The sequence below is a fragment of the Rhinatrema bivittatum genome, chromosome 3, assembly GCF_901001135.1.
Source record: "Rhinatrema bivittatum chromosome 3, aRhiBiv1.1, whole genome shotgun sequence".
In the NCBI taxonomy this organism is placed as follows: Eukaryota; Metazoa; Chordata; class Amphibia; order Gymnophiona; family Rhinatrematidae; genus Rhinatrema; species Rhinatrema bivittatum.
In genome coordinates this window covers 315,785,367-315,799,762 of record NC_042617.1, presented here as the reverse complement: position 1 = coordinate 315,799,762, position 14,396 = coordinate 315,785,367, and the positions used below count along the sequence as shown (strand labels likewise).

Genomic DNA, 14,396 nt, shown 5'->3' with positions numbered 1-14,396 from the left:
ATGAGGGAATAGTGAATAAAATGGAAAATGTCTTAATGCCTCTATATCGTTAGGGCTGTTCAGCTTGAAGAGACGGCTGAGGGGGGATATGATAGAGATCTATAAAATCATGAGAGGTCTAGAATGGGTAAATGTGAATCAATTATTTACTCTTTCGGATAATAGGACTAAGAGGCACTCCATGAAGTTAGAAAGTAGCACATTTCAAACTAACTGGAGGAAATTTTTCACTCAACGCACAGTTAAGCTCTGGAATTCATTGCCAGAGGATGTTGTTATGGCAATTAGTTTAGCTGGGTTTAAAGGAGGTTTGGATAAGTTCCTGGAGCAGAAATCCATAAATGCTATTAATCAAATGGAGTTAGGGAATAGTTACAATGTAATCATGGTAGAAAAAGACAAATAGTCCATCCAATCTGTCCAGCAAGTTTCATAAGTGTTATTTTCTGTTATTTATTTAGTAGAGTAGTGGGTGGATCCTTGGGCCGGTGGCAGATGACCATGCCCCCGGGGGAGATCCCGAGAGAGACCACCGGTCAGGCTCAAAGTTAGGAGACAAACACACACTAGTTCTTTATTTAGACAGTATACTGAACCACCAGAGATGGCAGTAGTGAGCTGGTAAGCTCAGCTGGGTTGTAGTCCCTCAGATACTGGAACAGCGATCCCTGGAGGCTGAGCTGAAGAGAGACTGAGAATATAGTGAGTGTGCAGGGTATGCAGATGATAACACTCACACAACGTCCCAGTGAAGCCCAGGAGCTGGAAAGTATAGGCCCTCGAGGAGCGAGTACCTGGTTCCAGGGAAAGCTCAGAGAGAAAGCTGGTAACTTACTGATGTAGCTGATATAGTTGGTAGTGATGACTTCCAGGCAGAAGAGTATACGAAGCAGGCTTGGGATCAGGGCACTCAAGGAGCGAGTACCGGTTCCAGACTGTCACCTGAAAAAACAAGGAGAGAGCGAGGCCCCCGAGGAGCAGGTTCCTCTGGTAAGTCCGAGGAGGCAGAGTAGCTTAGGTAGCGAAACGCCGAAACCCTTGCTAACTCGATGTGTTAGCAAATTCTGAGACCTTAAATATCCGTCGCGGGTGACGTCATCCTCGGGGGAAGCCCCCGAGGTTCTCGCCAATGCCGGTACTTCAATCGGGGCCGCACCGCACGCGCGCCCCTAGGCCTCCAGGAAACATGGCAGTTGCAGCGTCGAGCTGGTCCGGGAACGCCCGAGAACAAGTGGCAGGAGAACGCCGCGGCAGCCAAGCTTTTCCCGCCGTCGGAGAGGGAGGCGCCGGAGAGGTAAGGAGGGCGGAGAGAGGGCGTCGGGCACTGACGGACACAACAATAAGGTAGTAACTGCTACTCTGTGCAGGTTACCCCCAAACTTTATGTTAAGGGTAGTAATATTAACCATCAAAATGAAGCTACACTCAAATCCGTGACAAAAATTTCTGCTAGCAACATTTTGCAGGATGAACAGCCTTCCTGATAATTCATACAATGCTGCTTGAAAGTTCTTTGCTTTTGGAGGTGGTCTTAGAGCACTGCTGAGCTTTTTCCTTAATGTCTGCGTATCAGCACCGCAGACTGTAAAAGCCATAACCCAGTGTTGGTTGTTGTCGGAATCCAATCCCCCCCCCTCCCCCAAGTCGAAGTGGATAGTGATGCTGCCTTTGTGTCAAAATCATGTAAGCTTATTGGATTCAGGTTGTAATCCCCATGCCGTTTGTCAAGGGTGGTAGCTGCCACTCCGTGTAAGTTACAACCCCCCCCCCCCATGCAGCCTTTTCTTAATTTCCAATTCTAGCCTTTAGAGATCCACAGTGCTTATCCCATGCCTCTTTTAATTTGTTTACTGTGTTTGTCTTTACCATCTCTTTCAGAAGGTCATTCCAGGCATCTACTACCCTCTCTGTGAAGATATATTTCCTGATGTTGGTTCTGAGTCGTCCCCCCTGGAGTTTCATCATCCTCTAGCTCTAGTTTCCTTTCCAGTGGAAAAGGTTTGAAGGACATACATCATTAAAACCTTTCAGGTATCTGAAGGTCTGTATCACATCTCCCCGGCACCTCCTCTCTTCCAGGGCGTACATATTCAGGTCCTTCAGCTTCTCCTTCTAAGTCTTCTGATACAGACCCCCATACCAGTTTGGTCGCCTTTCTCTGGACAACCTCTCTAGCCTTTTTGAACCTCCTTGTACAGGTCCTTGGTGAGGCCTCATCTGGAATACGGAGTTCAGTTCTGGAAACCGTATCTCAGAAAGGATAGAGACAAGACAGAGGCAGTATAGTCACTGCTTATTCATTTGTTTGGGTATTTGCCAGGTTCTTATGGCCTGGATTGGCCACTGTTGGAAACAGGATGCTGGGCTTCATGGACCCTTGGTCTGACCCAGTATGGCATGTTCTCATGTTCTTATTGTAGCACCCCAAAGGCACAGGGGACTTTGCTTCACAGTGCCAAGGGTGATTTCAGTGAGGTTCAATGTCTGATGTTATAAGTTGTCTGCTAAATTCACGAGGGTCTATGGATGGGGGACGGGGAATCCTGCCACATTTTCACTGCAAACGTATGCTTTACAGGGCTATATTCCCACTCTCTCAATAGGTATCCTGGGGCTTGGAAGCAGATTGGTCATAATTAGGAAGCTCAGGCAGTTTGCGTTTGAAGGATGGGTATTCCTTTACAGAAAAAAAGCAAAACTCTATATTCAATCTTCTAGCTTGAATAGGATCTAGTACAGGTAAGAATACTGCCAGCTTTGTCTCCAGACCCAGTACTTCTCTTCTCCATGAAGATAAGTCTGGGTGTCACCTCGTACCAGTGCTAGGGGCGCTTTTCCACTCGCCTGCATTCAATTGCAGGGACACGCTGTAAATTGACACTAAATGCTACTGATTGTTCTTTACTTTGTATTTTTTTTTTTTATTTTGTTGTTAGCCACCTTGGGGTTTTGGGGAAGGCGGAATATAAAAACATATAACTGAGAAAGAAGCGTACGTGATAGGAGGCAGAAAGCACCCTGCTCTGAGTTAATTGTAATTTTGTGCACAAGCAGCGTCCGCCCTTAACAGCAACGTAACTTTTGGCCCCTGAGCCTCATGAACGGTGTAAGAGCCGCGGCTGAGGAAACGGGCCATGTGAGACCTCTCGCGGCAGACCCGGCCCGAGAGCGTGCCCGGGCTACGCGTGTCACTTCCGGCGGCTCTCAGCCTCTGCCCGGAGCTCAGTGACTGGGAGAGAACAATAAATAAAACCCGAGGCGTGAGCAAACAGTGGCCCGCTCAGCGTGCACCGCCCTCAGACCTGAAAACACATTGCCAATGGTGAAATATTAAAACCGCCAACAGCATCACTGGGCTGATTGGTTAACTGCCTCATGCAATCACGGATGCGTCACTTCTGCTCGGCCAATGAGAATTATCCGCAGCAAAGCATATTCTCATAGCTTTATTAGCATGACAATCAGGCCAATACAGTAAACTGCAGCCGCGGTTACTCTGCTTCTAACCCGCGTTAGCCCAACCTGCGATTCACTATCCCCTTTAACCCATCCTTACCGCCTCTTTAACTCAACGGGTAACCCTTTCTGCCCGCGGCATGTATATGAGATGTAAGCGATCGGATTAGCTATTCCCTCCCATACAGTAACGCGCGCCTCGACTATCGCTTTTTAAACCTGCAGTTTTCCCGCACGTTTAACCTGCTAACTTACCGCCTACTCTTACCCCTGCGTTAGAGGCAGGGGTAAGGGTAGGCGGCAAACTTTCCCCCAGCCCCCGCTCACCTGCCCTGGACGCGTCCATGGGTGCCGGTCTCTGGGGCAGCCCCAGTCCTCTCAAACTGACGGGCCAATCCTCCCGGGGTCTCCGGAGCAGCAACCCAGCTCTGCCCCAGTCTTGCAAAAAAAAAAGTTTCCTTTCTTATTGCAAACGCGTTTGTTAACGGCAGAAATAATTGCAACTTCTGTTCCTTGCGTGAAGCCGGGTTAAAACACAAGGGAATAAAGTGTGATAAAAGTAAACTTACAATTCGGGCGCTCAAGGCGTGGCGTCACGAACGCCGACGTCACACGCCGTGACGCCAAACGTCGTGACGTCACGCCTTGAGCGCCCGAATTGCACAGGCGTGCATTCATTCACCGCCGGCGGGGGCTGTTGGAGGCCGCTTTCGCCGCTGGCTCCCGCCGCCTCGAAGAATGCACGCCCGCCGGCTCCCACCGCCTCGGTGAATGCGCGCCCACCGGCTCCCGCCGCCTCGGTGAATGCGTGCCCGCCGGCTCTCGCCGCCTCGAAGAATGCGCGCCCGCCGGCTCCCGCCGCCTCGAAGAATGCGCGCCCGCCAGCTCCCGCCTCGAAGAATGCGCGCCCGCCGGCTCCCGCCAGTAAGTTTACTTTTATCACACTCCCTTTTGCTTTAACTTTCGCCCTGCGCCTTGCTTCGGGAGGGAGGGAAAGAGGACCATCCACTTCCTGGTACCTGTCATTTCAAATGTCATTTGAAATGACATTTGAAATGACAGGTACCAGCGCACCCAGGATACTGTATAGGCGCTGTATAGCGCTCTATACAGTAAAATGGATTGCGCGGGCCTAACGCTTCATGGACGCTTCTTGGACGCGGCTTGCATTTGCAAGCTATTTAAATACAGTATCGAGCAGTAGGTGAGCCGGACTGTGCGTGCGGCAAACGCGGGTGCGCCCAGCACTAACGCAGCTCTTCCTACCGCTCCTTACTGTATCGGCCCGAATGTTAGGTATGCTGCCGGAATGATTAAAATAAAAGGGTAGAGATCTGTAACGTATCTCTCACAGCCAATCACATGATGGCTTCTGTCACTGTGACAACCGTGCAGAGGCACGCTTCAGCACGTGCCCCAGTGCTTTCCCCAGGGAAAAAGGGCAACAAGGACATTGGCAAGCACTGCGCACCCAAGCTCGAATTCCCTTTTCCTCCCAAGTCTGAGGCGATACTACATCGTCAGACGAAACAGTAACGGGATTCCAGAAAATGAGAAAGTTTCAGCAGTGGAAGGCGCTCACATTATCCCTAAACGAGACCTTTACATATCAATATAGGACATAAGAACATTAGGACTGGTGCTAGTGTTTTTTCTGCCCTGTGTGAAAGATTACTATGCTGCCCTCCCCCCGATTCATTCAGTGTTTGTTCTGGACCTATCAAATAAAACCCAGCTCCCTCCTGCAATCTATATTTTTAAAAACTGACAAGCCCCCCTGCCCCCGGCTTGGGTGGCAAACTGCCCGGTGTTGGACCAGAATGGCTGCTTACAGAGGTAATCAAAGTTGCTTACCTGTGACAAGTTCTCCGTGGTCAGCAGCACATAACAGTCACACATGCTGGGTGACGGCACCCACGGCGGACCAACGAACACTCTTAGGGGCTGATGCAATTATATGCGCTGAAAGCGGGCGTTGACATTTCAGTGCCCACTTTTTTAATGCATGCATGGTGCCCGCAAGGGGGGTACCATGCAATATGGAAATTATGGGGTCACGCTAGGACCTTAATGCCTCCTTCCTAACTGCCAATTATGAAGACCAACTCTGGTAAACTCGGCATCAGTTTTCATAACCAGCCGTCTGGCAGTAATGAAAATGGCCGCCGATAATGCCAGGTAGGCATTAATATCTGAGCGATAAATGTTCGTCTGAGACGTACATTTATCTTTTTGCATTCGAAGTGAATGAGTAATAGGCTCATTCACATGCATTTGCATGTGATGAGCACTATCTCATTCACTCCACATCGGATACGCTTTAATAGGCGTTAATCCCCAGGGCCGGAGGAACCACTAGGCGAGCTAGGCCTGTGCCTAGGGCGCCGAGACTTAGGGGGCGCCACGGCAGGCAGCAGAATTTTGAAAGTGCAAAAAGTGCCCTTTCAAAATTCTGCCAGCCTCCGACTCACCTAGGTGGAGACCAAACGCTGAGACTAGGGGGCGCCGCAGCAGGCAGCCAGCTGCTGACTCCCCCTACCTCCCCGCCACTGCCACCCTCCCGACACCCCCCTAATGGTCCAGCAGAGGTCCCGGGAGCACTCTGCCACTCCCGGGGCCTCGGCTGCCACTAAGCAAAATGGCACCATTGGCCTTCAGCCCCTACCATGTGACAGGGGCTACCAGTGCCATTGGTTGGCCCCTGTCACATGGTAGGGGCTGAAGGCCACCGGCGCCATTTTGCTTAGTGGCAGCCGAGGCCCCGGGAGGGCAGATCGCTCCCGGGACCTCCGCTGGACCACTAGAGGGATGTCGGGAGGGTGGCACTCGGGGGGAAGCAGGGCGAGTCGGGAGCTGGCTGCCTGCCTGTCGCGGCGCCCCCTAAGTCTCGGCGCCGATCTTCTTTCTGTGAGTGTGTGTGTATGTGAGAAAGGAATCTGCCAGTTTAAAAAAATGAAATATGATAATACATATAGCTGAACTTTTGAAAAGTTGGATGAAAGATGAAATTACTGAATTTTAAGCATCCCTCTTCTGGAAAATAAAATTTAACAAAGTGGGTAGAGACAAATACTAAAGCAAAAAAAATTAAAGTATTTAAAATGTTCATCTCAGCAAAATCACAAATTTAAGATACTGATGCCAGGTGGGGTTTGGGTTTGTTTTTTTTAAGCATAATTTAAGCAGGAAGACTAGAATAGAATCTGAAATGTTTTTTGTTTTTTTAAGCCTTTAGAAAATGTATATTTTTAAATGACTAAGACTGGATTCTTCCCATTTAAAAGGGAAGCCGACTAAGAATGTCTTTCTGTTCCATATCTCCCACATGAATAATCATATGACTGATAGTTTGAAGAAAGACACTTGCTTTATTGCCTGAAAGCGTAAAACAAGAGAAGCTGTACGGTGTGGGTGGCCGTCCCTTGGAAGGACAGAACCTGAAGGAAGGGTGTCATTTCGCCTTTTGATAGGAATGTGGTACTCTTATTTAACGTTGGGAGCATCACTTTAACGTTTAGTAAAAGTGAAAAATGCTACAAGTCTGAAAGCAAGGTGCTTCTGTGAGAGTGTAATGTGTATGTGAGAGAGGGAGGGTGCTTCTGTATGTGTGTGGCGTATATGTGAGACAGGGAGGGTGCTTCTGTATGTGTGTGGTGTATATATGAGTCAGGGAGGGCGCTTCTGTGTATCAATGTGTGTGTGCGAGAGAAATGGAGCATGTTTTTGGCTGGCTTGTGACTGTGAGAGAGGGCATATGTGTGTGATTGAGCCTGTTTGTAAGTGAGATAGAACATGTGTGTGATTGAGAGCTTGTGTGTAAGTGAAATAGAGCATGTGTGTGATTGAAAGCCTGTGTGTAAGTAAGAGAGAGCGAGAGCTTTGTGTGATTGAGAGAAACTGGCCAGAGAGGTGACGTGTGTATGTGTGAGAAAGACTGATCAGGGAGATGACTGGTGTGTGTGTGTTTGTGAGAGAGAGAGAGAGAGACTGTTTGGGGAGATGATTGGTGTGTGAGAGACAGAAACTGCTCCTGAGGGTGTGACTGGTGTGTATATGTGAGAGAGAGAAAAGAGACTGGTTGTGGTCCCTAAGGAAGAGGACTGTGAGGACAGCTTCAGCAGCTACTGCTGCTTCTGGTATGGCCTGCAAGGGAAAGGAGTAGGAGAACTGCTGGAGAGGGTAAGTAAAGGTGGCTTTTTAAGTTCATTTTTCTTGATTGACTACCATTTTAATTATTGGGTAGTATGTGATGTGTCTGCTGTTTGAAATATTTTATTGGTGTTTGGTAAAGCTTTCAAAATTTGCATGAGTCTTTAATTATTGGATATTCTATTCATCAGCTGTTTTGAAATTATTTTATTTGTATGATTTTATAATTATGATTAATGATTTATATATCTTTATTTTATTGATTTGTTTCACAAGGAATGGTGAAATTTTGTTTTTCCATTGTTACACTGTATAGAGTCTGGTGTGATGCGTTTTACAGTTTAGTTTTTGTCTGCACATTTCTATTTATACTTTATGTGGCTTTATTCTGTATTTGGTGAGGGTTTGTGTTCTGCATGCAAAGACTGAGATGAAGCATTCTTTTAGCATGTGGTTTCTCTGTAGGGATCTGTAGTAGCTTGGCCTGTTCTGTATTCCTGATAGGAGGTGTATTGATATTTTAGATTCTGGTGTAATATTTCTGGTATTCTTTTTCATAGGTAGGGTTGTTATTCTTTGAGTGTTGGCAGATAGTACTGTGTTGATACGGGAGGACCATGCTGAAATATATCATAATAGGTATGATGCCATATGAATTCCAAGTTGCAAAGTTTTCTTGTTGGCATCACAACGGTGCATGAAATATCACAACAACTTGTATATTAATTCTACCTCAGAATGTCATTTTTCATGTAAAATATGTTATAAATGCATAATTTAAAATTGTGTATGGGGAGGGGGCATCAGACTGTAAGGTTTGGCTAGGGTGCCTAATACCCTTGCACTGGCCCTGTTAATCCCCTTATTGCATTAGGGGGTGGATTAGCACCTATTTATCCCATATCCGACTGCGGATTAAACAGTGCGCTCGGCTGAGCGCACTGTATTGCATCGGCCCCTTAGCTCCTAAAACTCTAGAAGAATCTTAGTAACTTTTGTTTTTAACATGTGAGCTGTAACTTGAGATGGGAGGGAAATAGATAATATGAGTAGCCAGGACTTACACTTCTCTCACGCCCGTCCCTTCACAAAAACAATGCAATAAATATACATACAACTGAGTGGGATTGTTGCGCCCATCGTTCGCAGATGGTTGCGACCTTTGCTGCTCACCTCTCTTTTCCCTGCACCAGCGATTCTCAGAGCATTGGTGGTCTCAGCCTGCAAATGCCGCCTTCCCTGGCGTCCCCGGGACGGAGTTGGGGTGGCCTCAGGGCGGGCTCCATAACGACTTTGCTGATGCGAAAGGTAAGAATCCTTATTGCCGCCAGTATCGCGCCCAATAATACCACCTTTCACGGTGGCGCTATTGGGTGCGAAAGCCGGCAGCGTGTGTGTCAAATTTCATTTAATTTGTATATAGGACCATCATAACACCCACGGTATGCAAGCGGGTAAGCTTGTATTTTCAACCGCTACGGGTCATGTTTAATCATCGGTCCAATTATCTCACTGTCCTTTTTATTAATGAATATATCTTTCTGCTTTTTCTTTCTTTTTCTTTCTTTGTTCTTTTTATATTTATAAAAAAGATGTGGAACAGTACTTCCCTTGTTTTGATGGCGCTACCACGCTTTGGAGATCCAACGATTTAAATGAGGTCCAGTCCGACGTACGTTTCGCAGGGCTGCTGCTTCAGGGACTGTAATGGACGTTATTCTCCAAATAATTCTGCTGAGAAGAACTCTGTTTATCGTATCCACATAGCTCTGGTCCTAATTACTTTCACTCTAAGAAATTTAGATTCAATGGACCATCCTGGAAATCACACCAGCACATTGGAGAAGAGGAGACAGAATCAAACGTCTCTGTCAAAGTGAACAAAAGTGGATCTATCGATTACAATCAGTGGCCCCGCACGGGCTTAACAGGGAGATTGAGTGGATTCACTTCATGTGAGCACCATCTCATCAGACAACATTGACATACAGGTGAAACATGGAAATTTACATATAAACCACACTGGTCTCGCGGTCTCACCATTCAGACGCCGACAAGAGGAAATGGCGGTAAGGTTTGGTGAGTTGCGATTTCAAACATATCCAAGTAACCCTAGGGATGTGCAGTAGGGATGTGAATCGTTTTAGGACGATTAAAATTATCGTCCGATAATTTTAATATCGTCTTAAACCGTTATGGAACACAATACAATAGAGATTCTAACGATTTATCGTTATAAATCGTTAGAATCGTGAGCCGGCACACTAAAACCCCTAAAACCCACCCCCGACCCTTTAAATTAAATCCCCCACCCTCCCCAACCCCCCCCCCCAAATGAGTTAAATAACCTGCGGGTCCAGCAGCGGTCCGGAACGGCAGCGGTCCGGAACGGGCTCCTGCTCCTGAATCTTGTTGTCTTCAGCCGGCGCCATTTTCCAAAATGGCACCGAAAAATGGCGGCGGCCATAGACGAACACGATTGGACGGCAGGAGGTCCTTCCGGACCCCCGCTGGACTTTTGGCAAGTCTCGTGGGGGTCAGGAGGCCCCCCACAAGCTGGCCAAAAGTTCCTGGAGGTCCAGCGGGGGTCATGGAGCGATTTCCCGCCGCGAATCGTTTTCGTACGGAAAATGGCGCCGGCAGGAGATCGACTGCAGGAGGTCGTTCAGCGAGGCGCCGGAACCCTCGCTGAACGACCTCCTGCAGTCGATCTCCTGCCGGCGCCATTTTCCATACGGAAAATGGCGCCGGCCATACGCGTATGGCCGGCGCCATTTTCCGTACGAAAACGATTCGCCGGTTTTGCGATTTTTAGATTTTTCACGATTTTTCACGATATTTTACCCCCCCAAACGGCAACAATACGATTCCCTCCCCCTCCCAGCCGAAATCGATCGTTAAGACGATCGAGGACACGATTCACATCCCTAATGTGCAGTATATATATTTTTAAGAATATGTATGGTAAATTGTTTGAATCTAAATTTCTTAGAGTGAAAGTAATTAGGACCAGAGCTATGTGGATACAATAAACAGACTTCTTCTCAGCAGAATTATTTGGAGAAAAACGTCCATTACAGTCCCTGAAGCAGCAGCCCTGCGAAACGTACATCAGACTGGACCTCATTTAAATCGTTGGATCTCCAAAGCGCGGTAGCACCATCAAAACAAGGGAAGTACTGTTCCACATCTTTTTTATAAATAAGAAAATTATAAAAAGAACAAAGAAAGAAAAAGAAAGAAAAAGCAGAAAGATATATTCATTAATAAAAAGGACAGTGAGCTAATTGGACAGATGATTAAACATCACCAGTAGCGGTTGAAAATACAAGCTTACCCGCTTGCATACCGTGGGTGTTATGATGGTCCTATATACAAATTAAATGAAATTTGACACACTGAAATTTAAAATCCTTGTTTACAACGTGTTTGTTTTGAAAAAAAGGTAATTGAAATCCCCAATTATTACTGTGCTGCCAAATTGGTTAGTTTCCCTAATTTCTCATCATTTGATTGTTCATTTTGGCCAAGTGAATGGTAGAAATCCTCTGCCGCTATACTCTTCCCCATCACACATGGGATTTCCACCCCTAAGGATTCTCCTGCAGGATCTTTCTCTATCCCTAACCTAAAGTGCCACCCCCTCCTCCCACAAGTTGATCCATCCTATCATTGCAATATAATTTATACTCTGGTATAGCAGTGTCCCAGAATCAGGGAGATATAGAGGGATTGTACCAATTTTTGCATTTATATTCCACCTTTCGTGGCAAGCAGATTATATTCAGATACTATAGACATTTCTGTTCCCCTGGTGCAGTGCATGGAGGATGGGAAGAAACACATAGGAATGAAGTATACGTCAGACACATTAATTTATTATTGGTTTTACTGGCATGGGACTGGCATCGAGGCAAGTGTAAGTTGACCGATTCTAAGAGATTTCAGCATAGCAGGTATGATACACTGTGCCACTGTAAAATAATTATTGTATGCTGGCTTTTATTATAGGCTCATTTTTAGCTGCTATTAAATTACATTTAAAACCATTTCATGGGAAGTCTGATTCCTTTCATTTTCCCTGATGCTGGGTTAATAGGCAGATGTGGAAAGCGCTATAGTTAGACGGACAACTTGCCCTCTACAATGTGAGTTATCACAGTGCTGGAGGGGGGGGGGGGGCTAGTCTGCTTCCAAACCTCCATCACCCCCATTGTGCAAGACGTGAAGTCTTCTGTCTGCTATTGATCTTCATCCTGATGGATACATCGGGAAGTCAGTGAGCCCCAGAATGTCATCACTTGAAATATTGATGCTCTGCATATTAAATAAACTGATTTTTCTGAAGGTTTTGGTTGATGTTCAGGCCATAGACACGTCAGTGGTAGACTTCTGCTTGGGAGATTACAGATTAGTATCATGTGGAGCCAAACAATAACCCTGAGAAGGAGGAGTGCATGTACTCTGAGGCATACAGACCATTGGAGTCTGCACTAGGTAACTGCAGCCAAACTTGATCATTTTCTGTTAATTCTAAAATGGCGCTGCCAGAGGCCTGGTCAAGATGTCCTTTTTTGTATTCATCATATGTGTACATGACGGGGTTGCTGTTCTTATACAGGGCAACCCAGACATTGGTACCTTTCACATGAACATGGTAAGAGAAATAGTAAAGTCCTGGAATCCTGCATGTAAATATTCCTGTTCTGGGATCATAATGCTGCTGCCTATTATACAGGATTTTGTCAAATTTGATGGGAAATCCTGAGAGTGGGAAGGCTTTGTTGAGCATGGCTGTAAAAGCGGACACTGGCCTTCCTGTTAAACCTGGAATTTGTCCTGTCTTCATGTAACCATCTGGCATGTGGTAAGGAAGTATTGCTTGGCCTGGTGTGCCAGGGGGACCAGGAGGACCGGGTAAACCTGGCTCTCCATTAATACCTCTTGGCCCTGGAAGTCCAGGTGGCCCTATTGGTCCAGTTAAACCTTTTGTAGAAATGGCAGATGGCCCTGGCAATCCAGGCAACCCTGGTTCCCCCTTATGGCCAGGAAGTCCTGGGATGCCTGGAGGCCCAACAGGGCCCCTCATACCAGGTATTCCAGGAGTTCCTCTGTGACCCGGCTCACCATTATATCCTGGTATCCCTTTAAGTCCTGTTGTACCCACTGCACCAGGTAGACCAGGAGGCCCTACAAACCCAGTATCTCCTTTCTGGCCTGGTAACCCTGAGTCTCCTTTAAGGCCAGTAGGACCCTGCTTCCCTGGGTATCCTAGCTTTCCCTCTAAACCAGGTAAACCTCTTTCACCTTTGACCCCTGGATATCCAGGTGGACCATGAGGTCCTACCTCACCTTTAAGTCCTTGCAGCCCAGGTTCCCCTGACATCCCTTTTAATCCTTGAGGTCCCACATTGCCTGGTAATCCAGATATTCCTGGTGCTCCAGGAAGTCCAGCTGGTCCTTGTTCCCCTTTAATTCCTGGAAGACCTGGAGTGCCTTCATGTCCTTGTTGTCCTTTAATTCCTGGTACACCTGGTTTACCAAATCCTGATGGTCCCTGAGGCCCAGGCATACCTGGAGATCCAGTTATTCCTTTCTGTCCAGGAGGCCCTGGCAATCCTGGTATCCCACTGACTCCAGGTTTTCCTATTCCTAGTAGCCCAGGCTCTCCTCGAGGCCCTTGAGTGCCTGGAGTACCTGGCAGTCCTGGTTTACCAGGTAATCCTCGATCACCTTGTCTTCCTGGTTGTCCTTGAGGTCCTCTTTCACCAGGTTTCCCATTGCCATTTATTCCAGCAGGCCCTGGTTGTCCTTGCAGTCCTGGAGGACCTCTTTCACCTGGACGTCCAGGAACACTGTATCCATTTTCTCCCTTTATTCCATTTATACCAGGCATGCCAACTTCCCCCTTCAGTCCTGGAACACCTCTTGGTCCTGGGGCCCCTGGGGGTCCCATGGGTCCTGTCTTTCCAACAGCAGAAATTCCAACAGGCCCTGGAATTCCAGGTGGCCCTTGTGGCCCTCTTGGTCCTGGGAAGCCAGTGAGTCCCACATCTCCTTTTTCTCCAGGAAATCCCCTATCTCCTGGCTTTCCTAGAAGACCTGGGAGACCTTGTTTTCCAAGTACAGGAAATCCTTGTGGTCCTGGGAGACCTGGGGGACCCTGTAGGCCTGGACTTCCATAACCTGTCTTTCCTTGTGGTCCAGGAGGTCCTGGATGCCCTCTTGGGCCAGGTGGGCCAGGAGGTCCTTGTTGTTCCTTGCCTTGCAAAACTGAAAGAAAAAACAAGTTTATTTTTCTTTAATTTTGTATTTTTCAAGTTTCAAGTTATAATACATTGCATAGAAAATATCATTAAAATAACCAAGCAAACTGATTAATTCTATATGTGCCAATACTGGTGTTTTCTGATAGTTTCCTAGACTTGTAACACTGTGATTCATATAAATATGCAATTAATTAACCCAATGTATTAAGTTTTCAGATTAGATTCAACTAAAGACCAATATAACTGTGAAGAGGCTTTATCAGAAATTCAGCTGGCTGTTGTGTCAATAATGTAAATAAAATTAATATTTGAAAATATGTTCTTCCATTTTGTTTTCCGTTAACCATTTCTAAGGCAATAAACGCTCCAGAGAAAGCTGCTGACCAACTCTACGTGTAAGGAACCTCTGATTTCCTTCCCAGATGGAGTGTACTAACTAGCTGGGTAGGTTCGGGGCCATGAAATAAAAAGTGAGGTTTGGGTTTTACTCTCCCATGTGGGAGAGTAAAACCCAAACCTCAC

The 14,396-nt window shown here is 46.9% G+C and overlaps 1 protein-coding gene across 1 annotated transcript in view; it reads right to left on the bottom strand.

Moving 5' to 3' along the window:
- Window positions 1-11,463: 11,463 nt before the first annotated feature.
- The window catches only part of COL10A1 (collagen type X alpha 1 chain), an 88,467-nt gene continuing 85,534 nt past the window's right edge, over window positions 11,464-14,396 (bottom strand). The window contains exon 3 of the mRNA XM_029595234.1: window positions 11,464-13,878. Within this exon, the coding sequence (XP_029451094.1) occupies window positions 12,023-13,878 (1,856 nt within the window). The 3' untranslated portion in view covers window positions 11,464-12,022. The remainder of the gene's footprint in view (window positions 13,879-14,396) is intronic.